We start from the raw sequence: 27700 nt of genomic DNA, 5'->3' as shown, positions 1-27700 counted from the left end.
TGTTCGTTTTGCTTGTAATCAGAAACTTTACTAAAATTGATTATTTGCGAAATTTATGTGTTCAACGAAAGTCGTTTTTATATGTTGTTACTGCTGTTGTTACTCTTTATACAGACCGGAAGTTCACTTCGGTGACCCGCGTAACCACGACAAGGCGCGTGCTACCGATTAAACCGATACAGTAGGCTAAATACCGATCGATATTTTCTTGAGTGTTTCTTTTTATTTACTGCTTCAATTTCATTAAACAAACAAGGCATACACTTACATGAATATACAGATTTTTTAGCCTTTGGTTGAATACTGCTGATTTAATGCGTTAAGTGCATTGAACTTTGTCCTTCCAGCGTTGAGACGGTCGTGCACACTTCCTGTATTAGTATGCGTACGCTAATGTGTGCCCATTTAGACAGGCACATACTCAGCCACCCTTTACAGCACTTGCTTTTGAAGAGGCTTGTTTGTTTCAAAATTCGGCACAACGCCGCTTTCAACCCAAAAGCTACGTAGTGCGCGAAAACGCGTATATCACGCAACTGACAATCCCACCCACAAATCACCTCGACGGCGTGACAACTGCGTAAGTACATGAGATGAAAACGCTAGCTCACATTCGACAAAAAAGCTTACTGATATTTAGTACTGCTGAACAGTTCTTTGAAAATTGGCTCAATGAGTATCCTGACTTGGCAGATGAAAATTATTACTGCCTTTCTTGAGTATCCTTGTGACGGTGAGTTGACGACGACATATTACGTGTGCCTGTTAGTAAATTCTGAGAGGAATAACCCAGCTGGATTTTTTATTATTTGAATGGCTTTGCAAATTTAAAAGTTCAAGAAACACTCCACAGACAATATCACATAAAGAACAAAAATTAAGTAATATATTTTGGCTTATCAGTCATGAATGTGTCTGCTGTTCATATTGGGGCAGATGTGAGGGCCTCTATGGAAGGTTCCTTTTCCAAAAATGTGTGCTACCTGCTATGCTGGAGCAACGTTGAACTCTGTCACTTGTATTTGGTAAGGGCTGGCCAATAAGGACTTCACGTGGAGGAGGAATTTCACAGCACAGAATGACACTAGCTTACTACATTCATACATCTGAGGAATGACATTAAACATCAAAGAAAACCCATCCAGTTAAACACTTGCTTTCATTTCAGTGGAATTCTTGCTGACATATTAACAGTGGAATTCCTTATTACACTTAAAAAAAAATGTAAAAACGAAACAATAAAATACAATAAAAATACATACACAGTACCACTTAAAAATACTAAAAATACTTTTTTAAGCCAAAGGTTCTGTCGAAGATAAAGTTTCCTAATAGAACCATAAAGCCAGATAAAGAACCTTTTAACAGTATACAATACATTATGATTTCTGTGGCCTCAGGCTGATCTTGGATAGTGACCAGACTTATTTATTACAGTTTCTCCTTATTAGTGTTTAGTCCAAAGTTGTGATTTGATACAGTATGTAAACATTCTGAAAGGGAGGTGTATGTTTTTATAACGCAATTTATATCTTTTATAGATAAATGACCCTACAAGATACTGTTTCAAATGAGCAAATTGCCAAATAGAAGTCATAATAAAAAAAATGAATTGCAGGGGGAGCCAACAACTTTTAGGGAGGACATGTGATCCATAAATCATAAAGGCCACATCCTACTGCACTGACTCATCATATTTGTATTTAAATTTCTGTCTGTTAAATATCCTAACATTGCATGGTGTGACGCCCCAATTTTATCATACTAGTTTTGTGCTTTTTAAGCTATTTATCTGACGAAAGAAAAATGAAAAAAGACATCTTCCACTGAACCTCTGCTATTAAGTGCTTATTCTCGCAAAGACACCTGAGGGCGACAGAGGGAACTATGTGTCCAGTGCTTACTCAAACTTCAGCATGCTTACTAAATACTTGAGACATAGTCGGCAACTTAACTAAACGTCTGCACTTCACCTTGGACAGTCATGCCTGTGCCGCTCGGACTTAACTTTCCAGTTGTATGCATCATCGCGTCTTAAGTCAAATGGAGAACTTTGCGTTGCGCGTCGCGGTTTACCCTGTCCGGGAAGTGTTAGATTTGGAATTTGGGAATAACTACGGCATGTAGTGTTGTGCCGCACTGTTGCATTCAGTCTTTGAAATTATGATATGGAAGTATTCAACAAATCTACCATGTGTTGACTGCACTAAACACTACGGAGGAAGTATGAAGTAAGCGCGATGGAGGCGGACAATGCCCCGGTCTCCAAACTCAAAGCAGCTGGAGTCGGGGGGTGAGTATCAGTATTTAGACACTTATTTTATTATTTCAGAAAGAAGTTTAAGAGGTCATAAATTTGACTTGTCAGCTCGGTTACATAAGGTAAAGTTCATGTTCAGGACGCGGAGAGGTTCGTTATGATGTTTATTCTGGGTGTTTAGGAAACTTGGTGAATGAATGGGACGCGCTAGCGGAATTTGCGCATTGCAAAACAAAACTGTTTTATTTGATCAACAAGTTGTGGAGGAATTGTTTTACTTTTAAATTAAATAAGGGATAGGGACGTATTGTTTACCTGAAAGTCGGCATTAGTTTGGAAATCTGAATGGTTTGTGAAATTGTTGGCCAGCAGTGTCCAGCTGTTTTCTTTTGACAGGATGAGTTGTTTAAGTGTTCTTAGGAAAACACATAGGCTATTGATAAAATAAATGCACTGTATTTTTAATTAATTATTTTATTTATTTTTTGATAATTGCGTCTGCCAAATGCATGGGCGTCGGAAGCAAATGAAAAGTGGGTGGGTCCCCACATAACCCCCCCCCCCCCCCTGAAAAATACATTTACTGCAATAGATGACATTTTCATGTTACCTTTTAATTAGCCTGAACATTTGCGATTATTAAATTAAAGACAGTAGCCTATTGCGGTCGAAATTCTGGTAATAGCCCTTTAAATATTTTGCAAATAATGACAGATGTCATGTTTCATTTATCTTTCTCTGTGTCATTTTTTTTCTCTACTCTGCTGAAAGTAGGCTACAATGTTTATTTTTTATTTTGAGGAAATAAAAGGTAAGAAAAACGAATGAAGGTAAACTGATACAACTTTTGTATACCTTTTTTATTTGTTATACCCAATCTCATATAAATATGAGATTCTGGAAATGAGATCACTTTATTTTATGGTATCCGTCGGGAAACAATGCTGTCATAAGAGTTTGAGCATGTGTACTTCTAAAACACAATCGATTAAACAGAGGTATGACTTTATGAATTATTTGCAAATGTAAAAAAAACTTGAAAATTATCCAGCGATCGTGCCATAATCAAAATAATCTATTTTACAGCAGTAATAATATTTTAACGAGTAGCCTACACTTTTAACGTTTGAAAGGAACCACATTTAGTGCTGTGTTAATTATCATTAAAAGCAAAACGGGAGTCTCTGTGCCTCCGCGACAGACGCAATTCTTCTGGCATCTCTCCTCATCATCTCCTCTTTTTTTCTTCTGTGTCTTGAACTTGGGGCTCGAGTCCGACCTAAGGTTCGAGCTGCCTTTAAGAACACCAAGCTATTCGTTTACCGTTAATTATTAAGACTAAATGGGCAGGCAAACTCGTGAAACAATGAAAATAAAATAATCCGCTATAATATGGTTTTACACGTCTATAGAAAATATACTATAAATAAAGCAGTTATTAATTTTCCTAATGCATGGTTGTTTGACATTTACTTCTGTTTAAAACGTTATACATTTTGCAAATTAGGTTTTTCAGCACTATGTTTGAACAGCAACTCAGCGTCCACTCACCCCCGCGAATTATGTTTAAAAGCTGAAACGGGTCCGCGGTGTAAATAAAGCAGAGGTTAGGGATCCCTGCTTTAGTGGAATTGATTTGGACTAACAGCGCTTTGATAAGTGAACAGACAAATGCGCTAAATTAGAGAAAAAGTGGGTGGGTCCATTATCATTGGTCTTAAAAAGTGGGTGGGTCCTGTCCCACCCACGTATAATGGTTCCGACGCCCATGGCCAAATGCATAAATGTTAATGATGCATTCACAATTTCCCAAAAAATAGACATATATTCTTTTTCTTTTAGTTTTCATTTTAAATGTGCATATTTGGCTTTTGCAGATGGGCTGTGCACAAGTAGTGCAAATAGTGTTTACAAAGAAAAAGTAATATGTACTGTATCTCTCTCTCTCCTCTCTCTCTCTCTAATGCATTATGATCTGTGGTGAGACTGTGGATGGGAGGTGTGATTGGCACACGTTCATAGCTCATGTCTACTGTATGACAAAGAAATGCTGACTGCACTAAAACATACAGTATTCAAGTTTTTACTTTCCCGTATTCACAGTGTCAGCACATGGGGGCAGAAAACGAATGTATAACCAAACATCGAGAATTCAGAGATCCCATAAAGTGTTACCCTTACATGAAAGCAGAATCGAATAAACATAAATGCCAATTTTGAGACTTTATATATGAAAATTTATGATATTATTATGCACCACACAAATCAAATGTATCAGCATTACTCATTTATACATAGTTAGAAGACATGCAAAAATACATTTCTGTATATGAGTTGAACAGGGACCTCTTAAAATGAACCCTCAGAATCCCAGACTTGGCAAAACACATTTTTTATACAGAGCATCACAATGTTTTGGCTTCCAGGCAGATGATAAACTCTCTGACTGCCCACTGAGCAGATCCAGCTGTTGGAGTTTATGGTAAAGAGTTCTTCGTCCTCTGGCTGATGCAGTGTTGATGTTGGACAGTAACCAGACTGGTTATTTAGATGAATGTGGTGATGCCTTAGTGTAGTGGAACGATGCAATACCAATATTTTATTTCAGTAGCTGAGAGAAGAGAGACGTGCAGAAGCCATAAATCTTATTTTGGATAGACTTATGGGCTCTTTTCAGCCAATTTTGCTTTAGCATCCTAATATACAGTACTATTGGTGGACATCTGATTTTATTACTTGCAGTACGCGTACATTAGATCTCAATCGACTAGTCACATGTTTATACATTCTTAGATTTTAAGATATAAACCACAAAGGTGTATAAGGCCACATTAACATAATGATTAAAATAGGAAAATTCCTGTTAAGGTTCTTATGGGACCTTAAAAAATGGTGGGTTATTTTTATCCCAGCGTTGGGTCAAAAAGGGACAAACACATCCGTTGGGATGAATTATCCCAGAAAAAGATTATATTTGTTAAAACAACTCAGCATTTAGGTTAAATTCTAACCTAATGTGTGGGGTTTGTCCCTTTTTGCCCACACTGGGTTAAAAATAACCCAGCATTATTTAGAGTGCATGACTACTACTAAATAGATATGATAGGATTCGGTTAGGTTTGTTGACTAACTGTATTTCTGTTTTTACAGGAGAGCTGTGTTTCTCTGTATGGTCCTGTACTGTACCTGTTGTCTGGGGTTTGCACAGTCCCAGTCTGAAGGTAAGATTCATGAGCTAAACATTTTAGAGGTGGTTTCCCGGACAGGGACTAGCTGAAGCCAGGACTAGGCCTTAGTTTAATTGGGTAATATAACAAACATGCCCTACTAAAAACATTACTTGTGTGAATTTTAAGGCAAAACAAAGGGCACTGATGTATTTTAAGATATGTCAGTGCAAGTTGTTATCAGTTTGGACAGCTCTTACATTTATTTTAGTCTAGGATTAGTCCAATCCCTGTCTGGGAAACCGCCCCTTAATCTTTTAGATTGGTTTAGAAAAACACTTGTATAACCTGTATTTAATTTAATGAGCAATCGAAAGTGTTTTGAATTGACATCTATGCTGTAAAACTTTTAGCTACTGTACACGACTGCGTTAAAGGGAACCTATTTTGACCATTTTTATGAGATGTAATATAAGTCTCAGGTGTGCCTAGAATGTGTCTGTTTATCTCAAAATGCTCCACAGATCATTTGTTATAGCATGTCCAAATTAGAGTCCTGCAAGCCCGTCGGGGCCCGACGGTGCCCGGCAGGCTGGGCCCACAAAGTGTGAATGAAATATTGTTATATTGATTATATTGTAAATATTATACATCACATAAGAAAGTAACACAAACGCAACACGCATACACGTACACACAACGCGCATCACTTAAGTGCATTAAACAGTAGGGATGTCACGATTCTCCAAATTCTCGATTCGATTAAATTTTCGATTCTAAAGTCACGATTCAATTAGTTTCTCGATTTTTTTTTTAAGCACAAAAAATGCTATGCCATTTTTAGACGAGACTTTTATGACATCTAATATTTGCGAATTTTCAGCATAATTGATGAAATAGGATCGCGCAACTTTCACACGCTTGCAAAATGAAAGTGCGGAGATCAGCCGCTTTAGTTTTATCAATGAAAGGCTAAAAATAGCTGTTAACCGTGTGTTCGCGCCAGAAGTCAGAAAGTCAGAAGTCAGAAAAGACGTAAAACATTGTGTTCAGTACCTCAGATTAGATAAATGGGCGGAAAGATTGCGGTCTTGTGTGGCTGTTCGAACACATTCAACCGCATGTGCGTTAACACTACAAAAGCTTGGCAAGCCAACTGGACGTGACATGGGGGGCGTGGCAGCATCAACGATTCCATTTTTTAATTTGAGGTTCGAGGTTGTGACTTAATTTTGATCGATTTCGATTTAAAATCGAAACCGTGACACCCGTATTAAGCAAGTGACACTGACCATTGACCATGCAGGGCATCAAGGAGAAGTTGGATCGTGGGGAGCTGATAAAAGTTTAGAATTAGCCAGTTGGCGAAGAGTTATTTTTGGACATTGTTTTGAACATTGTTTTTCAGTTCAGTTACTGAAAAGCAAAGAAAGGTAGGCCGTTTATTTGCTCTTTTTTGCGGTTTGATCCCGTAGCACTATATTCTCCCTTCATGTTTATGCTTCTGTGTAATGGACAGTTCGTCCAATAATTTTGGGCATGATGTTTCAGGCCTATACATGAATATCAGCTGACGTCACTCACTTGTCTTCCGCCATTTTGAGTAACTGAAGTGGTCACAAAAGAACTAGAAGCTATGCCTTAAATTGTTGTGAGCATCAAAATCTCTATTTTTACAACGCTAAAAAGGCTCGACACAACATGATACTTTGCTCGAAGTATCACATGTGTCTCTACACATGAACTCGAGCATTGAGAACATTGTGTACACAGAGTTTACTACAAAAAAGGTTTTGAACAGCTGACTTTGGTTGATTTGGTGACCGCTCGCCACCATTTTGCCAGTCAAGATGTATCGATCTCCGAATGCGATGTAAGGAGGGAGGAGGGTAAAGATGGATAGCTCCTAAAGCATAGTTTCATGTAAATGAAATGTAATTCGTTGTTTTGTCGCAAGTGAAAAACAATATTGACCTTCTAGTTGAAAAAGGAGCCACATATGAGATTCATTCATTCGCATTCGGAAATCGATTCTTTACGTCTGGCAGAGATGACGAGCAGACACCATAGCCGTTTCTCAAAACTAAGTACGCCGAACTCGGACTTGCGTCCTTCGTAGTTCGAACTTGCAAGTTCAGACTCGGAAGAACGAACTCCTGACGCGAAATGCATTCTGGGAAACTTCGCTGTCATAAGTCCACACAAGTCTCCTCTGATGCATCCTCGATAAAATGGGCGGATCAAGAACACATCCGGGGATTTTACGTGAACTTGGGCTTGATGCGAACTTTGAATTGGAACAGTACTTGGGCCGCGACTGATGACGTTTCACTAGTCCACAAGAACACAAGTACAGACAAGAACGCATATTGAGAAACGGCTCATAACAGCCAGTTGGTCAGTTGTTCAACAACCTTTCTTTTCAGTAAACTCAAAACAATGTACACAAACAATGTTCTCAATGCTCGCGTTCATGTGTAGAGATGCAGGTGATACTTCGAGCAAAGTTTCATGTTGTGTCGTGCCTTAGTGTTGTAAAAATAGTGGTAGCAGCGGAGAGCGGCTGGAAGAACGCATCAGGGATCGAGTAGGCATCACACCCTAATCAAGATATTTTTTTAAAGAAGCGTTTCTTTTCATGACAGTCGAGGTGCGAAAAGTTGTCTTTCGTAGCCCTTTACTGTATCCGTAAGAATCATAGACAGTTAAAAATAAGAAATTGGTAAATCATATCAAGCTAGCCAATGCTTGTCAGTAGCCTACTGGTACTCGGTAGGCACTCAAGATGGCGGCATGACGTAAAAGGTCACATAACTGATTTTCATCTATAAAAAAGTTTACCTCTTAGTAGCGTGTAACGTGTGTGTGTTTGCATGTGTAACAGAGACAGCGCGCGTTAGAGAGAGAGAGCACATCAAAGAGCGCACGTTTCAGAGAGAGCTCAAAAGTGATTGATGTTGGTCTCGGATCGGGTTCGGGCTGAAAAAAAAGCATTGTCAGGCTGGGGTCGGGTAGGGCTTGAACACCACGGGCCAGGGCCGGGTTAGGGCTGGGTTTTTTGGCTGTGCAGGGCTCTAGTCCAAATGCCCCTATTTGAGTGGCGGCAAAAAGAGCTGTTTTCATATCTGTACATTTAAATGCAAAGGTACAGCTCCTCGCCCCCTTACCAACAGACATTGGGCGCTTTCGGTTAAAAATTTATCTGATTCCTGTGAATACAGTCTGAGACAATAGTATATTTAACATTTAAAAAAAACTTTTGGGTAAAATTACCAAGTCAGTCAGTGGCCACGTGCAAGGCTTTATCATTGTGATGTCACATTAACAAGAGAATCAAAACAGCATGTCTAATGAGACTGCTTTGGTTTAATGAGAAATAAATGTGTGTTGGCAACAACCTCTCTCTCGTTTTTATGTCCAAACACCTTGTAAAAGTGGATTTTGCATAATATGTGCACTTTAAAGTCCAGACCTCACATCACACTGCCATGTAGTAAAGTTTGAGGAAGCATGACAAGACTTGGATTCACAGACTAGTGTTACAGTTCATTGGAGCTTTCCATGACTCAGAACTGAGAAAAGCTACCAGTTCTCTAGAAAGTAGTTGGACTTATTTTGCCGGTATCATCTCTATTTGGCTTTTGTGAATCTGTGGATTTACAAAGTTCTGGTTATGTAATGAATAAGACAGATCCCATGGTCATCTGGCATAAATCATGCTTGTGGTTTATCTTTGCCATGTACAGCGGTCACAGAAATTGCGGTTTTTGGTCGTATAGCCTCAAATTCTCGCTGTAATGGATTCATGAGTTATTCATGACATGAAGAACTGCAATATTTTCCCTTATTCAAGATGTTGCTGTTTTAATTTCCAGTGTGAACTCATTGGTTTCATATCAAAGGTGTGTCTGAAATTCTCATATTTGCTCTGTATTTCGTGGGAGGTTATCATCCATCAGATTCAAGGCAACATCTGCAGTGTATCTGCTCACTTACATTCATGAAAGTGTACAGTAACAACATCTGCATCGGAGATTAATGGAACGAAACAGCCATTAAGTTTTGAACAAGTCGTGAACGATGCCTTTGTTTCTGACTGTATTTATGATGATTTTTCCATACTGTATGAGAGCGGCCCTTGTTTTCAGGATATCCATCAAATCACTTATGATCAGCTCAAATCTGTTAGCCACAGTATGCATGTTTCTGGAATTCTTGCGCTTTTCTTTAGTTTAAAAGATGATTTCAAGTGTATGACGTCCCACTTTCCACTAATCATTTATTCTGACATTCATTCAAGGGTAACAGATTTTTTTTTGTTGTTGAAAATTATAGTTTTTTGCTCATGTTTCAGCTTGGTTTTGGCAACCGATGCTGAGTGCGGCGGTTTACACGGCATACTGTTTCATTTCGTCGGCACACACTGGCTTACGTCAACTTTAGTGATTGTAACAAGGCCTTTGCTTTCACTCTCATTCTGTGTAACCAGACATCACAAGTCTGGTTAATTTGCGGGCATCATACAGGGAGCCGCTATCAAAATGAAATGACTTTTTGCAGGTTGGGATGTCTAACCAACATCATGCAAAGATTGCGATGACAAGCTTTTTTTCTTACCTCACCGAAAGTAAAAATGTGCCAGGACATTAGAATAACCTACATTTTTTTTACTTATCTGATGTTTTATATGGAGCAGATTTTGGATCAAATAGATCCAAGAAGGTGAATAGGTCCAAAAAGTGAAATGGGGCTGGAAAGTGGATGGGGCAAGAACCCAAGCGACAACATGTTGTGTGATTTGAAAGCAGCAATTTACGACAAGTAACCCAATGCAAGGCATTTTGTCAATGATTTGGACTGTCCTCTTTTGGTGTTATACAACAACAGTTTTGAGGGCCTGAAAACACAAACTTTAGAAAACTATTTTTAAGTGGTCGTTTTTGAAAACAATAATGTTATCGTCTCCGTGTAAACTACTAAAATGCAAATTTGTGAAAACGGTGGCGTCATAAGCATACTCGGATAGCATCCGGATCCGCCCCAGAGTCTGTATTTATAAAATTTGTATTAAAGAGCTCCTAATTTCATTGTTAAAAAAACAATGGGTCTCATTTACTAAGCACATTTTAAACAAATTTGTTCGTAAAATGTGCGTAGGGACCTTTTTAACTTACTTAAAGCTCACGTAACACACGCTGTTTCTGCATTTCTGATGTTAATCTGGAGTACCTCTATAGTAGTATGACATCCTTTATATCTCCGAAGAGTCTTTAGTTTAATCAGATTTATAAAAGAAAGATTAGGTTTACCGAATCTTTCCGATAACGTACGAAAAAATTAAGAAGGAGGAGTTATACCGCGGGAGGAGCGAGTACGAGTCATGCAACACTATACAACACTGTTTTAACTTATGATTCACTGCATGTTCGTGTCATTTATATAATATGCACGCGACTATTTCCAACATAAGACAGAAGTCTTTCTTACCGCGTGCAACTCGTCATGACCCGGTTGGGAAAATCCTCCGCATCAAACACACACGCAAAACTCCGCTACTACCCCGGATAATAAACTATATCCATTGGCTTCATAAAGCTGGATTTCTTCTCCTTACATCCAAAAACACACTTCATCTTTCGTGCCATTGTTGAGTTTTGAAATTAAACAAAGCTGAGTGGCGTGATAAGATGTTTGCAAGCTCTAGCGTCTCCCGCTGATTGACGGGTGGGCGGGGTTTTCCGGGGGAAGTGCCCATATAAAGAAGTGATACGTATAGAAAACCCCTGAAACGTCAGTTGGACCTCTAATCGAAAAAAACTTTCCGAAACTTGTACGAACCCTGGCGAAGTGCATTCGGCACAGAAATACTCTGTAACATGTCCAACTGCTTTTTTGACACTTTGCCTACGTTTAGCATGAGGAAACAACTCTGTAACTGTGTTAATAAGTCAGAATGCTTAAAATACCATTGAACCCCCCTTTAACTTAGACCACATGTGCGCAATAATCATGAACAAGGAAAAAGAACGCTATAATATATATTTGTGTTATATTATTTTTCCTTGTTCATGATTATTAAGTCTGTGTGGTCTAAGTTGTTCTTACGTTTTTGCATACATTTAAAAAAATACTACGAAAGTTTTTGTTAAATCATGATTTGAAGTTAAAACGTCCGTACGCACATTTTACGAACAAATTTGTCCGTACCCATGCTTAGTGAATGAGACGCTCGCTTAGTTATTTTGTGTATTTGGTATAAAACAATGTGTTTGCGTGGTTTATGGTTAAAAAACACATTATTTTCCACATACCGTACATTTTTATAGCTCTAGATATACTGCTTTCCTCAAACGCATCGATTTTGTACAAAACTCATCGATTTGAAAAGCTCTGTGTCCCTGATTGGCCAGCTAATCTGTACGATGATTGGCCTGAATACCTCTGACGTCAGCCGGAAATGTAATGCTCCTTACCATGTTTAAAAGATTCGGTCACTATGCAATGACAACATGAGTTAATTTACAGGCTGTGAGTCCGAAGTGGGAGTTGATAATGACGGTATTGTCTACATCACCAATCCCAGGAAGTAAACTGTTGCCTACAATCTGTGTGTTTGTTGTAGTCCAAGAAAAGAGATTTACGTTGGAGACGATAACTCGCATCATTGTTTACTTTGGGGTTTGTACCTTTTGCATATCGTTAACATGTACTAATACACACTTACACAACAAAGGAAATGTAAAATCATGAATCGGACCATAGTTGCTCTTTAATCTGTGAAGATTAAATTAAATTTTGACAATATTGTCATCTAAAACTTTTCAAAAGCGCAAGTTTTTTTCTTTTTTTATTATATTATTGTCATGTAAACGCACCCATAATGTACATAATGTATCTTTATATTGTGTCAGCCATTCAGCATACACAACTAACAGACTGTCAATCACGTGCAGTTCATCACTGCAGTTTTATGGTGTTTTGCTTCAAGATTTTTGTGTGATCTGAAATTATTCATGGTTTCCAATTTGGTCAATATGTTAGTGACTTAGTGGTTTGTATTTGCTTACACAACTACTGCAGACTTACTGCATACTTCTCGCTTTCATCAATCCACTTCAATCTGCTGTTCATTATCTATGGTTTAAGTGATACATGACTTGGGAGAAAAGAAGTATACACATTATCCCATTAACATCTGCTTTTCATTTAGTTCTCCTAGGGGGTATATTTTTTAACTGCCATGGTTAAGCTGGATTTTGTTCAGATGGGATGTATTTGGGTTTGATTTTGTTTGGTTTTGTGATGCATGTCGTCATTTGTTTTATATTCTAAACACATTACTTAATATTCACAGCTGACAGGCCGAAGACAAATCACACTGACTGTTTTTTACCACTTTACTACACCACAGTTAATTACATTTTCTTAATATGGGAAGACTGTAAAAAAGGCAGTTACAGCAAGCATGCATGGCCATCTTTATGTTTATCTGTATAGTGCTTTTATACAAGTTAACATCACCTTTATGGATGTACAGTACATGTTAAAGTCAACAAGACACTGATTAATATGACAAAGCATTGAATTTTGTATTTTACACACCCAACTTAGAAACTGAAAAAAAACATATGATTAAAAAATTTACTTACATGCCACCAAAACACACGTTCATCAATAACTCTCTGAAAAAACATTGTACATTTCCAATAATTGACGGGAGGTGGTATTTTGGCAGCGTGAAAAAAATACCGGAAAAACAAAACCCTCAACCTTGTGCAAAAATGCTGTGTTGTTTCAACCCAAAATACTGGGTTGTTTTAACCAATTGTTGGGTCAAATATAAACATTTTCTGGGTTTATTTCAACCCAGCTGCTAGACTTGTCCCTTTCTGACCCAACGCTGGGTTAAAAATAACCCAGCATTTTTTTGAGTGTTTGCAGCTGTTAATGATCAATTTTTTTAATGGTTATTGTAAGAAGCAGGTGCAATCCTTCTGTCGCCTGCAACAATCAATCACATCTATTGCTTACTTTGGCCTACATATAATGTATGCGTAATAATGACTTTTTGAATAATTATTTTTTTTCCTTTTTGTAGATGTGGATGTCCTGCAAAGGCTGGGATTGGTCGGAAAAAGGCCTCAAGGCGTTATACCCTTCAAATCCGGAATTATCCTAACCCAGAGGGCGCGGATCGACATCCCAGTAAAATCCGTCGTGCCTACGTCGATGGGCACAACGTTTACGCTCATCCTAAGCGTGTGTTCTCATCGCATTAACAATGCTTTCCTCTTCACCGTTGTGACGAAGAGAAAAAGACTGCAACTGGGACTGCAGTTCATCCCTGGGAAAATCTTAGTTTATTTGGGCCAGAACACTGTATATTTCAATTATGACGTTCACAATGGCCAGTGGCACAACATGGCTTTGGAAATCCAAGCTCAGAGTGTTACGTTATATACTTCTTGTGGGAAAACGAGCGTTCACGCAAATTTGCATTTTAAAAACGAGGAAACCCTGGATCCGGAGGGCTCCTTTCGTTTGGGAAAAATGAGCCAGAACTCGGTGCAGTTTGAAGGATCCATATGCCAGTTTGATATACATCCTTCTGCTAAGGCAGCTCACAATTATTGTAAGTACATTAAAAAACAGTGCAGGGAAGCTGACACGTTTCGGCCAAACCTCTCTCCTCTTCTACCGCTGCTGCCTTTGGACCCTAATGTGTCTGTCACGGTTCAGACCCCGATCGACAGACAAAGCAAGGTGCAAACCTTGCAAGGTCTAAACGCATCCACTTTAATCTCATCTTACCCTGCTGCTGTCCTGTCTGTACAAAGCACAGTGCCACCAACGATACCCCAGCCCACATTACAGCTCCCGGTACAGGAAATGGCGCAAACTGTCATTGCCGCCCTCGCAGTAGGAACATCACCAAAGCCAACTCAACAAAGCAGACCGACCAAGAACCTCCTGAGGACAACTGTAAATAACATGTTACAAGACAATGGAACGGATGTTACTATCAAACCAACCACAAATAAATTGGATATCCCAACTTCTGCAACAACAAAATTCAGTATGGCAGACATGACAACAATTCCATCACAGAGATTTTCCTTCGTCGAAGGAAAACACACCTCATTTATTTCTGTCACCCCTGCTGCCACTGACGGTTTTCAAACCTTTGACCTGGAACCAACACAGTACTCCCTCTTGGCTGGGATTCCTGGACTGAAAGGGGAACCTGGACCACCAGTAAGTCTTAGAAGTGTTTATTCATGCTCTTAGATATGAGATATACCTCAAATGTAATATCTCTGTATTTGTACGAATTTTGGGGGTACTCAATATGCAGCGCTCTCCATTAAAGGCAGGGTGCATGATTTTTGAAAAACACTTTGGGAGTCGAGCCGTGTACCAAAATACACTTGTAGCCAATCAGCAGTAAGGGGCGTATTTACTAATTGACCTTGTTGCCTGGGTTGTGTATGTGTGGGGCGGGTCTATCAAAAGAAAGTCCAGATTCTAATGGATGGGGCGTTTTTTTAGGGTGATTTCAAATGTCAACATTGGCTTTCAGACATCATGCGTCCATTTCTTGGGTGGGTGGGTGCTCATCACAGCATCAAGCAATGCTTAGGTTAAGCAACGAAAGACGCTCTGAAGCGCCCACGCGCTTTGAAGAGGAGGAAAGCGGCGCAGTCATGTTTGTAGACGCGGCATGTGAAGTAAATGTGAAGCAATTGTGCGTAGCCTTTTCGGTGGCTGTTTGAGCCGAGCCCCGGAGCAGCCAGGGGATCGGCGCATATCTGCATGTTTATTGTAGCACTTCCACTCATGAAACAAGTGAGAAACCTTTTTGGGGTTATAATATTTCCAGCCGCTGATAGTGTACTGGTAGCGCAGATTGATACTTTTTCGCCACTTTCAGTGACCAAGAGAGAGCGGACGTTTCTCAATCCGAAGGCTGCAGCTTCCGGAGGTCGCATGTGCAGGCTGTATATGTCATCAAGCCTGGTTTATTATTTTCAGACATTTGCAAGTCATAAGCATATTACAACAATGTATGATTAACAAAGAATAATAGTCAACTTTATAATTGTTAATGTTATGAAATAAGACTTGCGATTGCAAACAGCTTGCAAATGCGACCTCCGGAGGCTACAGTCTTCAGATTGAGAAACGGCCAATATCTTGCCTCATTGTTCCGCCCTTAAGCCAGCGGGTCATCACTGATATCAGTTGCCTTCCCTTGCAAATTGCGCATTAACTCCGTGTCTGCTGGCTGTTTGTGTTAACACGAACCTGAAGACATCTTACTGGGCGAGGTTGTACTTTGTATTTTTCATAATTTGTAATCTGGATAATAATGTGTTTTTTAAACATAAACCACGTGAACACATACACAAAATAATTAAGGTTGTGTTTTGGACAGGTAAAATAACCTTACCTTAGATCAGGGATGGGCAACTTCGGTCCTGGAGGGCCGGTGTCCTGCAGAGTTTAGCTCCAACTTGCCTCAGCACACCTGCCTAAATGTTTCTAGTATGCCTAGCAAGACCTTAATTGGCTGCTTCAGGTGTGTTTAATTATGGTTGGAGCTAAACTCTGCAGGACACCGGCCCTCCAGGACCGAAGTTGCCCATCCCTGCCTTAGATCACATTCGTAAGAGGCATTGCAATAATTGAGTGCATCTGTTCTGTCAGACTACTCAAATGATCATGTTTACATTAAAATCTTATTCTAGTAGATTCTTTTAGCGAAGGTCAAAGTTTTCTTGCTGAGCCAGCTTACAAAACCATAATGACAAGGTTTTCAGCTTGCAACAGACCACTAGCGCTACATGGTATGTAGATAATTTTCTTTCCATTTAAATTGTGTCGTATGGTGGCCAGATGGCAAGTGAGTTTTGATTATTTTGAAGAATTATTGGCCATGGCCATGTGTCCTCTGGTTCTACACTATGCCTTGACCTTAGTGTCTGCCTTTTTTGCTATATTTGAACGCTGCATGTTACTTTACATTAATATGGATTCATGTTGGTTTGGTTTTCATTACGTCTCAAGGACTCAGCACATAATATACCACACACTAATACAGCTTTTACTGGTTATGAGACCCTTCTGGATGCAGACTTCTGGAGGTTGGAAAATAGTGTCATTGTTGCCTTTGAGCTTTTGGTGGTCTTGGTTTTAAGCCTAGTTTATAAAATCCTTTGAACGGCCATTACCGGCTGCTGGAGTTTGGGCTATGTAATGCTTACACGCTTTTTCCTTGTAGTTTAATAGTAAGGTCGCAGGGCAGAAGATCACGTTTACACCAAAGAAATTTTAATTTCTTAAACTTTTTTATTTCAAGTGATCATGTTGCTCAGCTTGTAGAGCATTGTGTTTATAGTACAAAGGTCATGGAGTTTGTTCCCCAGGAAATTCACATACTGATAAAATGTATACCTTATAATGCACTGTAAGTTGTTATGAATTAAAAGGTCTGGATAAATGTAAATGTACTTAATAAGCAAAGTTGCGTTAGATACGTTTATTTGTCTTATCCCATCACTTTTTGGATTTAAAGGTGCAATGCGTAACTTTTAGAAGGATCTCTTGGCAGAAATGCCTATAATATACATAACTATCCATAGTTTCACTGTGCATTTCAACCATAGACTGTAAAAAAAGATGGACGACGCCTGTTCGCTCTCTTCCATTGGTGAAAAATGAAGCCGCCAGTGTCCCGATATGGCGCTGACATCTTGGGTCTTGAGTCTGCGCAATAGCGATTTCGGGACCAGTCATGCGCACTAGTGAGCAGGAAGGGAAGCCGCGAAGTCAAAACCCTGCCCTCGCTCTCGTAGAATGCGCATATCACACGATATCACAGCTGTCAATCATGACGTGACACCACCGTTTTTATATCATTAAATAACTAACTAAACACAAACCTATTTTAAAAACAAACATTTGAATTTACATCAGCGTGATAAAAACTACAGTAAATGACAGAAACCAGCTTCGGAAAAAAGATAATTGAAGTGTAATTAATTTTTTAGTTGGTCTCAAGTCCCATTGAATAACATGGGGAGGCGGGGTTTATGACCTATACTGGGACCAGTCAGTGGGGGGCGATCGAGACGTTTTGGCTTCACTTTTCAGGGCTTGTGCGGCACGCTTGATTTCAACAGGGAGAGGTGAGCTTTGGACTGAGACGTTGCTGTCACCACAAGATGCCGCTAAAAGTTCCACATTGTACCTTTAACTCGTTTGTACAAATGCGTTTCCATTTCTCATTATTCAATTTTTTTTTCTCACATAAACCAAAAACCACCCCAAGTGAGCGTAAAAATTTTTTGCGAATTAATAAATTTTTTTTGGATTTCATCACTCGTTTTTGATGCAAAATGCTAATAAAATCATGGTGATGGAAATATGGCTACTGAGGCCTTTGATGATGCGATCAAATAGAAACCAACACACAGTAAGAGGTGCGCATGCTTTATAAATGCAGCAGCATAACAAGTTTAATTTATCATTAAAAATAAAGACATCCTGAATAATATGCAGCGTATAAGAAAGACACGGCGGCGATTATGATCCTGGGTACTCTGCTAAATGCACAAGTACGGAGAGCAAGAGACTCCTTATAGAAAAGAAGAAGAACGACAAAGAGCTACAGCAGTATGTAATAAAAACTTCCTAGAACCAGTAAAGCCCTGCAATGATAAACACGCTTATACTGTATTAACAAAAAATAAAACGTTTATTAACAAAAGCCATCTCTCACTCTCCCTCTTAACTCTGACTGTGCAAGCAAATGCACGTTCACTGCTCAACATACAGTAAGTGCTGCCTTTTGTTGCAAAAGCTAGAAGTAAAGGCTGTACGTTCGACCGTGCAACGTACGTTCGCGTACACTTAAAAAATAGACTATACTCCGGGCTTAAGCGTGGTTTCAAGTTTCTTAAGTTTGAGTTATGAATATGTAATTGAATGTGTTCAAACAGCCACAGGAGACTGCCTTCTCTCCGCCCATTTATCTAATCTGAGGTACGAACACATGTTTTACCTCTTTTCTGACTTCTGGGGTGAACACACGGTGTACAGCTCTGTTTTTAGCCTTTCATTGATAAAACTAAAGCGGCTGACCTCTGCATAAGTTTACTTAAGTTACAACACAAGCAGCGGACTCTGACATAATATTAGTTTGCGTCCATAGAAACTCGTCGTTACTTCCGCTTGCGTTTAAATGACTGCAGAGAGACTCACCCACAGTCTCCACAGACCACCCCCTCAAAGTAATCAGAACAAAAGCGGTCAAAAGTGGACAAAAAAGATGGATTTAAATACCAGATGTAAACGTGATGTGTCTCTCTCCTCCACTTGTGATCCGATCGATGAAAACACATCTTAATACCAAGTGTAAACAGCCCCAAAAGGCCCTATAAGGCTTGCTGGAATGTTAAAAAATTTTCATTGTGCAATGGTGAGAAAATTGGCAAAATAATTAGAAAAATAAAAAAAAAACATGTTTTCGGCATTCGGCTGAGTGTTTTATGTTATTCGGCTTCAGCCAAGAATTTTCTTTTCGGTGCATCCCTAATGATTTATAAGTTAAGCTGTCAGGTCCAATTTCGTGGGATATGTCAGTTGTTTAAAGGAAAACACCACTGTTTTTCAGTATTTTATTATGTTCTTTCCTCAACTTAGATGAATTAATACATCCCTATTTTTTTACAATGCGTACACTTAATCTTTGTACAGCGCGTTGTGACTGTGTTAGCATTTAGCCTAGCCCCATTCATTCCTTAGGATCCAAACAGGGATTAATTTAGAAGCCACCAAACACTTCCATGTTTTCCCTATTTAAAGACTGTTATATGAGTAGTTACACAAGTTAGTATGGTGGCCCAAATAAAACGTGGCGATTTTTAAGCGGATAAAAAATGAGAACTATATTGTATGGCGGAAGAGCACTTAGTTTGCAGGACTTCGACCTCGGGCGAAGTAATATTGACAGAAGTTTGAGCCAGAGGGGGAGTAGTCAGGAGTGATGATGTAACTGTGCGCCGTGGGCGAAGTGCTCTTCCGCCACACAATATAGTTCTCATTTTTATCCGCTTAAAAAATCACCATGAATGGGGCTAGGCTTAATGCTAACACATTCACGACGCGCTGTACAAAGATTAAGTGCATGCAGTGAAAAAAAGATAGGGATGTATTAATTCATCTAATTTGAGGTAAGAAAATAGTAAAATATTGAAAAACGGTTGTGTTTTCCTTTAAAGGGACAGTAAGTAGGGTTTTAAAGCAACACTATGTAGTTTCCATGTAAAAATGACTTACAGCCCCCCATGTGGTTAAAAAAAGTGCAACAGTGCCTGGTATCAGACACTCTTATGCAGGCAGGGGGAGGGGCGGGGCTGTGTTTCCTACCCTCCACCGCCACTTTCAGAGTGTGCTTGTAGCAGCCAGGAGGTTGCTCAGGTTGCAGCAACAGTACAATTTGTCCAGTTAAAAGTTGTTCTATCACTGAAATATTTTTAGAGACATTATTTAATGGTAAAAAAAACTACATAGTGTTGCTTTAAGTGTTTTATTAATCAAAATCAATGTCTTTATTCATAAATATGTCCTCATTGGTGTCAAATGACCTCTGCCAATGATCTGACTTTTCTTTGTAAGCTTAGAATTTCTTCTCTTTACATTGAACGGGTAAGTCCAAGGAGGCTTCCATGTTGTTCCGCCATATTGATAAACTATAATAACAGAGAGGGACAAAAAGCACTAGCCTACCAATGCATTTACACAACACGTTTTCATTCAGAACACCTGAACCAGCTGAAACGGACAAGGAGGTCAGCGAGTACATAACGGCTACCCTAGCTGCAACACGCATTTGGAAAAGCGAGGTGCTAGAGAGTACTATTCGTTTGAATGCAAAATACAATTTCACACTAAATCCTACTTACTGTCCCTTTAACTTGTTTTTCAATACACTTAAAGATAAACATGTAAAATAGCATGTAATTTTATGTTTCAAACACAGATGCTATAGAGAGGCAAAAGTACAGATTTAAGCAAACCTACTACATTTTAAATGTAAAACTTGGTTCTGTGGTTGAGAATTAATGTTCTGATGAGTGTTAAAGATTTTAATGTACTTAAGCTGAGGTTTGTAATATATTTGGCCAGCAGTGTGGTGCAATGCAGTGTGTATAGTATACAGTGAACTACTGATCTCTTTTCCAAAAACAAATAACATCCAGATGTGCTGTTCAGTATGTCTGTCACACAGAAAGCAGAGCGAGCACTTTTTGAAGATCCCGAAGGCTCTACTACAAAAGGCCCTGTTTCCTCCTTTTCAAATCCTCTATTCTTTCTTGGAGACACAGAGAGATTGCTCTCATTCAGGAAATTTGCCACGTGGAAGAGAATAGAAGGGGGCTCCAGGGGTCTCTCTCTCTCTCTCTCTCGAAGTAACTGTAGTACTGTTATCTCATCTGAATCAAGCAGACAGACTGTATTCAAAACATCTCTAATATTATTATGTTGAGTGATCTTATTCCAATAAGATGTCTTATTCCAGTCCTTTTATTAATCATGTTAATGTGAAGAGATGAAGTTCATTTTGCTTCGGCAGTTTATTTCACAGAAACTAAATACAGTACAGTATATTAAAGCAGTTCATGTTTGTTAGGAATATTGCAGCATTTATGTTGAAATCACAAGGTGGGTCCGTTGCTTTCAAAATAAACTACAAATATTGGCAAAAGTTTTTTCAGTATGAGAATATGGGATCTTTCCAGGGCTACAGGTGTTTATTGCCAGGAATTGTCTCTGAGAATTTATTTGTAAGCAACTTTGTATGCCACTTGAAACATACAAAATACAGTCAATATCTAAATTGATTACAATTAAATTATGTGATGAATGATTGAAATTCTTCATGCACTACAGATAGAGAGAGATATTACTATAAGGAAGTTTTTACAAGTTTGATCAAATTATTGCCAGATGCACTGACTGAAATTTTGGATGTAGTATCAGATCTTCTTGTGCTTATGTGAAGAGAAAGAATGATGTGATCTCTTCATTATGACCTCTCAGTTTTTATAACTCGTATGTGTAATTGATTTTAAACTACACAATGGGCAAAATTAATAAAGCTGACTAAAACTTGTGTTGTACAGAACAGAATCCCATTTAAATTCTTCCAACAACATATCAATATTATATTATTTTTACACAAACCATACACATTATTCTTTGTAACCCCTTATGGACCACAGTCACACCAATTGTAATTTATTGTAAGCATAGCATATATTGTACCATATTACATATCAACAAGTAGATATTAACACTAAATGGCCTTGCATTTTGTCACAGTGTTCCCTCTCTCTTTCTTTCAGGGACCTCCAGGACCCCCTGGCAAGCCAGGATTAGCAGGAAAAAGAGGGCCTAGGGTAAGCATGTTAAATCTTTCTCGTACTTTCTCATATCTGTGTTGTCTATAACTTTTCTAAACGGACGTGACACAGGCTTTTAGCGATAAGCAATTCTTTGTCCACATAAGAATTGATGCAACTAATGCCTGGCACATATCCAAAGATAATTGGGCTGTCAATCCTAGGTAAAATCCTGATTGTCTTCATGGTTGAAGCGATTATCAGATTTTTTGTGGTGCACGGTGTGTTAAGAGCGTCTGAATTTGCTCGGAAGCACAGAGGCGCTCCAAACACAACATGTCGAATAATCAGAAATCCAATTGTGTGGGACAAACGCACACACACGCTGTAGATTGTCAAGTGAAATAAAACGATACCCAATCGGAAAGCGAGCTGATGAAAGACGAAACCATAACAACCGCAGCCATGGCACAGTCCAAAGTGAGATGGATATCAGAGATTAATGACAGTATTAATGACATTGCTTTGTGCCTGTTGTCCGTCGTGTTCGTTTATGCGTAGTCACGTTTGACCACAAGAATTTGTGTGTTTGTTGTAGTCCAAGAAAAGAGATTTGTGTTGGAAATGCATCATTGTTTACTTTGGGGTTTGTACCTTTTGCATATCGTTAACATACTAATAAACACTCACACACCAAAGGAAATGTAAAAACGTAAATTGGATAATTGGTGCTCTTTAATAAATCAAATGTTTTTAAAAATACACATTTTGGAAGTATTTTGATAAATGATGGACAAGATATTTAGATAAATAATGGTAAGTAAGCACACAGCTGAAGCATTAAATTCCATCATAATTGTTTTTCCTACTATTGCCGTTTTAATATCATAATTTCTGTAAATTACCATGAATTTCCCAGAATGAATATACAAGTAAAATCATTCACACATCAGTACCAAAATACAGGTAAACTCTGTGTGAAAGATGAAGTTACCTCTAAACTGCTACGCGGTGAGCTCAGTCTTGTATTTTTAAACAATGGCGGGTTATGACTTCATATCCAAGGTCCTGTATGTAGTTGTTTTCACTTCTGTGGCAAATGCTGACAGTCGCGAAATTGCTCGTGACCAAATAACATTGCATTAGGTGACTTCAAACGGAACTGAACTGGGAAAGAGTAGCAACCTGCATCTTGAACAACAGTAATGTTTACACATTATGCTTAATGTGCTAAGATATCGGCAATTCTGTAAATAGATAGTAAGTTGTTTTAAACAACTTTGGTAAAGAAATGTGGACGTTAATTTAATTAATTTCAGGTGTGCTCAACTTTTAAGCAGTGTGCGTATGAAACGTCCATAAACAGAACGTGTCATCTGTATCAAAAGGTTAAGATTGGCCCAAAGCTGGTTCTGATGTCCACGTTCTAGGCATGTAACGACTCAATCGCGGTCCCCATTAAAAATGCCTGTCTGAAATCGATTCTGAATCGCAAGGCTGTGATTCTTTATTTACGCATTTGGTCAGTAGGAAGTCCTTATCAATCTGAAATCATTATGAGTCGGAGTCGTTTATACTTGTATTTAAAAAACTAACAGTCGTTAAATAAAAATCATTCAAAATATTCTTTGAAAATACCTGAAACAATTTGAAGAACAGGGTAAAAATATTCCTGTAGACATTTCCTGGAATAGTGTTTGTAATGCTACTTCTTCTGTGGCACAAAGGGAGTTTCTGCATGAGAGCGCCCCCTAGCCCCTTTAAAGGGACACTCCATTGCTGATTTTCCTTCTCCCCTAGAGTTAAACATTTGATTTTTACCGTTTTGGAATCCATTCAACCAATCGCCGGTTCTGGCAGTATCACTTTTAGTATAGCTTAGCATAGTCCAATGAATCTGATTAGACCATTAGCATCGCACTCAAAAACGACCAAAACTTGACTTTTCTGTAGTTACTTCGTGTACAGTACTAAGACAGACGGAAAATGTAAATTTGCGATTTTCTAGGCAGATATGGCTAGGACTATACTCTCAATCTGGCGTAATAATCAAGGACTTTGCTGCCGTAACATGGCTGCAGCAGGCGCAATGATATTACGCAATGCCCAAAATATTTTTAATAATAAATTATAATAATACATTTTTATGTAGTATGTTGGCCACGAGAGGTATTGCAATTTATCATATTGTGCATGCGTTAAACTGTTACACAAGTGTTTGAGTCAAATGAAGTACGGTATGTTAATGCAAGGCTGTGCATTAGACTTTGCACTTACGCTCACGTATGCTATGCCAAGTCATTTAGGCCTGAATTGAGTAATATTATTGTTAGGTAAATTAGCAGCGATAGATAATGCAACTTTTATTTGAAATATAATGAATATTTTTTTTAATTAAGTAAACATAGTTTTTGTTATCAACTAATACAATGCACATGACAAATTGACAACAGTTTAGAATATAAACCATTTCACAGTACAACCACACATGTGAAATGCTCATGTTTATGACGAATCTTCGTGACAATACTCTCCGAACGGATGATATTTACAAAATCAGTCACTCATTTTTGTTCACTTTTCTCCATATAGTGGACTCAAATTTCATTTGCGATGTAAGGAATAGTAAAGGAGTGAACAGCGCATTTGTTACAAACAGAATATTCTGGTGTCAGATCTTTGTTTAGGTCTACAATAAAAACTTATCTGTGTTCTCTCAGGCCAAGCTGCAGTCTATTATTTACAAGCGGAGGTCAATATTGAAAACTTGTGCCTCTGATGTGGGCTTCGTGTTGTGCAGGCAGTGCTTTTCAGCAGTTCAGATGTGATTTGGGATTTTATAAAACCGATCTTTCAAGTTGCAGGTTCGTGGTCCCCCTTCATGGTTGCGATGAAGTGAAACAGACAATGGGACTACCAGACACTAGTTAGTCTGTGATTTAAATACATTTTCCTAAGTGGAAGTTTGGTTGTTTTGTGTATAAGTTACCTGTTGTGGGAGGCCCCTGGGGGCTGCACTATGGGAACCCAATCCTTTCAGATGAAGAAAGGAGTCTTTGTGGTCGTCTGATTGAAGTCATTCAAAGCCTTGCTGATTCTTAAGCTCTCTAAAACTTGGCTTGGTATCCCACACCACAAATCAATAAGTACAAAAGACAATAGAGATAGATATTGGCTGAAGAGCTTTTCCGTAATAAGGCCTAACTTGTGCATGATATGTTTGAAGTCTTTAAGCATTTTACAATAATTGTTTATATACTGTAATAGTTTAAGTATCTTACTTAAGCTTCCAATATAGAGCATGGCTGTGATCTTACAAACCCTCCAGATCCTTTAGACCCTTACAGATCCTTCCTTTTAGACCAGGCAGTTTTTAATCATAGAAGGTCTGATCTTTGAAGTTTGGGTCTTAAAAGTCTCATCACTGATGTGGTTTCTTAAAATTGTAAGAATTTGGTCTGGCAAAGCCTGTTATTATTACATTGTAGAGCAATGGTGCATGTTAAATGTCTCAAAGATAACTCTGTTGCTCTAGACAGACTCAAAGTCCTTTATTAGTTTATTTCATAGTTTGTTAAGTACAAATTCATAATTTTCTCAAACTTTCTCATGAATGCGAACATACCAATATGCACCTTTTAGGTCTAAAAAGTGTACTCTTTGAAAAGATATCATCCATGTCACAACCTTTGTGTCTTCTTGTAACTTTTTTATGAGAGTGTATGAAAACTTGTGTCCTTTTTTTCACATCCTTAACTCGTGTATATTTCCCTTATCTAAAATAGAAAACATGAGATTATAAACGGATATCTTTCCTATGTCTGGACTCTATCATTAGGGGTTAAAGGGGCCATGGCATGAAAATCTTGTTTCATGTTTAAGTGCTATAATTGGGTTCCCAGTGCTTCTATCAACTTAAAAAATGTGAAAATGATCCACCCAGTAACTTAGTTTTGGTAAACCATTCTCTGCAAGCATGTGAAAAAATAGGTCATTGAAATTTGGCTCTCCTTGTGATGTCATAAGGAGATCTTATTATAATAATACCGCCCCTTAAACTGCACTATCCAACCACGGCACAGCCATTTAGGGGCTGTCCACACGGAGACGCGAATCACTGTATACATGTAAATTTTTTATCGTATTGCCGTTTCGTCCACACGGATTTGGCGTTTTGGGAGACTGGAACGGCTAGTTTTTGAAACCGGGTCCTAAAGTGGATAAATCTGAAATTGACACCTTTGCGGTTTCATGTGTACAGCCAATCCGTATATTTTGTGAAGCGAAAACGTCATCACATCACGTGTCCGCAGCATCACACGTAACAGCAACAACAATAATGGCGGACTACATGATTGTGTTCGTTCTACAAAAGCTACTAAGCCTACTAGCTTTATTACAGCAAAATCTATTGCTTCTATGCAATTGTGGTGAGCAGCAAGCGATAATGGACAACACCATACGCCACATGCTCTTAGATCCACCACGGAACCAATAGAAAGACTCCGCTTTTGCTCTTGAAGTTGTTGCGTTTGCCATCACTTCTTCTTCTTGGTTCGTATACAGCGTGCAAGGTTATGCGCATGCTCAAAGTCTTCTTCTCCGTGTATAGTGTATATCTGTAACAGAATTACAGCGCCCCATACTGGTCTGGCATATATACTACACCGCTTTCAGTCGGTTTCAGTGGTTTTGTGTGTGCGCAGATATTTCTTGAGACGACGCCATGTTTACGGATTATTTTTTTAGAACAAGGAAAAAAATGATCGGATAGGGAATGCACCAGCTTTGTGTGGACAAAGCCTTAGTGCAGAGAGAAAGAGAGAGAGAGAGAGAGAAAATAATTCACAGCACAATTGAGTTTCAATTGTAACAACCATCATTGCGACCAGTGTTGGCATTTCATCAGCTCATTTGCATTTAAAAGGACACACACAAAATGCTAAATTTTTTGCACACACCTTCAAAGTGTCAATTTTAACATGCTATAATAAATTATGATGAATATTTTGAGCTTTAACTTCACATGTTTACTCTGGGGACACCAAAGATTTATTCTACATCTTAAAAAAGTCTTGTGACATGGCCCCTTTAAGGAAAATATAAACAGACGGCTTAGTATATCGGTAATAAATAAATTCTCTGAGAAATTATATTAAAATTTTTGACTGTATCCATAATGCTTTAGCCACTTAGACTCATTATTAACAATGTACTGTAGTTTTACAATGTAGGTCACTAATTGACAATTTACTGTTAATTTACAGTAGCCGACACATTTATCCAAGTACATTTTTAGTAAATTACGGTGAAAATCCCCTCGGAACAGCCGATTATTAAAGTACTGAAGAGATACGAGGCACTGGGGAAATGGGGAATGAAATACCTCATTGAGTTTTTTATTGAGTGTTTGGTTTTGCGGGTGTTAAGATAGGGGTGCGAAGGTTTCGTCTGCTGGATGTTGATGAGGAGTCTTGGGGTAAAGTCTGCTCACCACATTGGCTTGCTCGAGGGCATGGCAGTGGTGGTTATGAAAATATGTCAATGTGATTTTCCCACTCATTTCTCACGTCATCCTCATAGATATATTTCTCTTTAAAGAAGTCAAGAGAGTTTTTATGTTTTTTTTAATAGTCACATGGATGTCAAAGCTAATAATTGTTTATATAAAAGTAACACACAAACCTACAAAATTTCCTGCAACTGCCATCTTTCATTAAATTCTATGTGTTGTTTTAGTATTCTTGCATTCATATTTTCCTCTGCATGCATTTGGACCAAAATAATAAACCAAAACCGTCTGCGTCTCGATTGACAGTACTTTTATGGGTCGCAAGGTCCGTTCTGGTTGTCTGGTGTGAATCACA

General features: G+C 38.5%; 1 protein-coding gene across 1 annotated transcript in view; it reads left to right on the top strand.

The window, feature by feature from the left end:
• The first annotated feature begins 1753 nt into the window (after positions 1 to 1753).
• Positions 1754 to 27700, top strand: part of col27a1b (collagen, type XXVII, alpha 1b) — a 137671-nt gene continuing 111724 nt past the window's right edge. Inside the window, exons 1-4 of the mRNA XM_065284333.2 lie at positions 1754 to 2293; positions 5411 to 5481; positions 13526 to 14682; positions 21837 to 21890. Of these exons, the coding sequence (XP_065140405.1) occupies positions 2241 to 2293; positions 5411 to 5481; positions 13526 to 14682; positions 21837 to 21890 (1335 nt within the window). The 5' untranslated portion in view covers positions 1754 to 2240. The remainder of the gene's footprint in view (positions 2294 to 5410; positions 5482 to 13525; positions 14683 to 21836; positions 21891 to 27700) is intronic.

Source organism: Paramisgurnus dabryanus, chromosome 5, assembly GCF_030506205.2.
Source record: "Paramisgurnus dabryanus chromosome 5, PD_genome_1.1, whole genome shotgun sequence".
NCBI classification, from domain to species: Eukaryota; Metazoa; Chordata; class Actinopteri; order Cypriniformes; family Cobitidae; genus Paramisgurnus; species Paramisgurnus dabryanus.
This window is presented reverse-complemented; position numbering and strand designations above follow the sequence as displayed.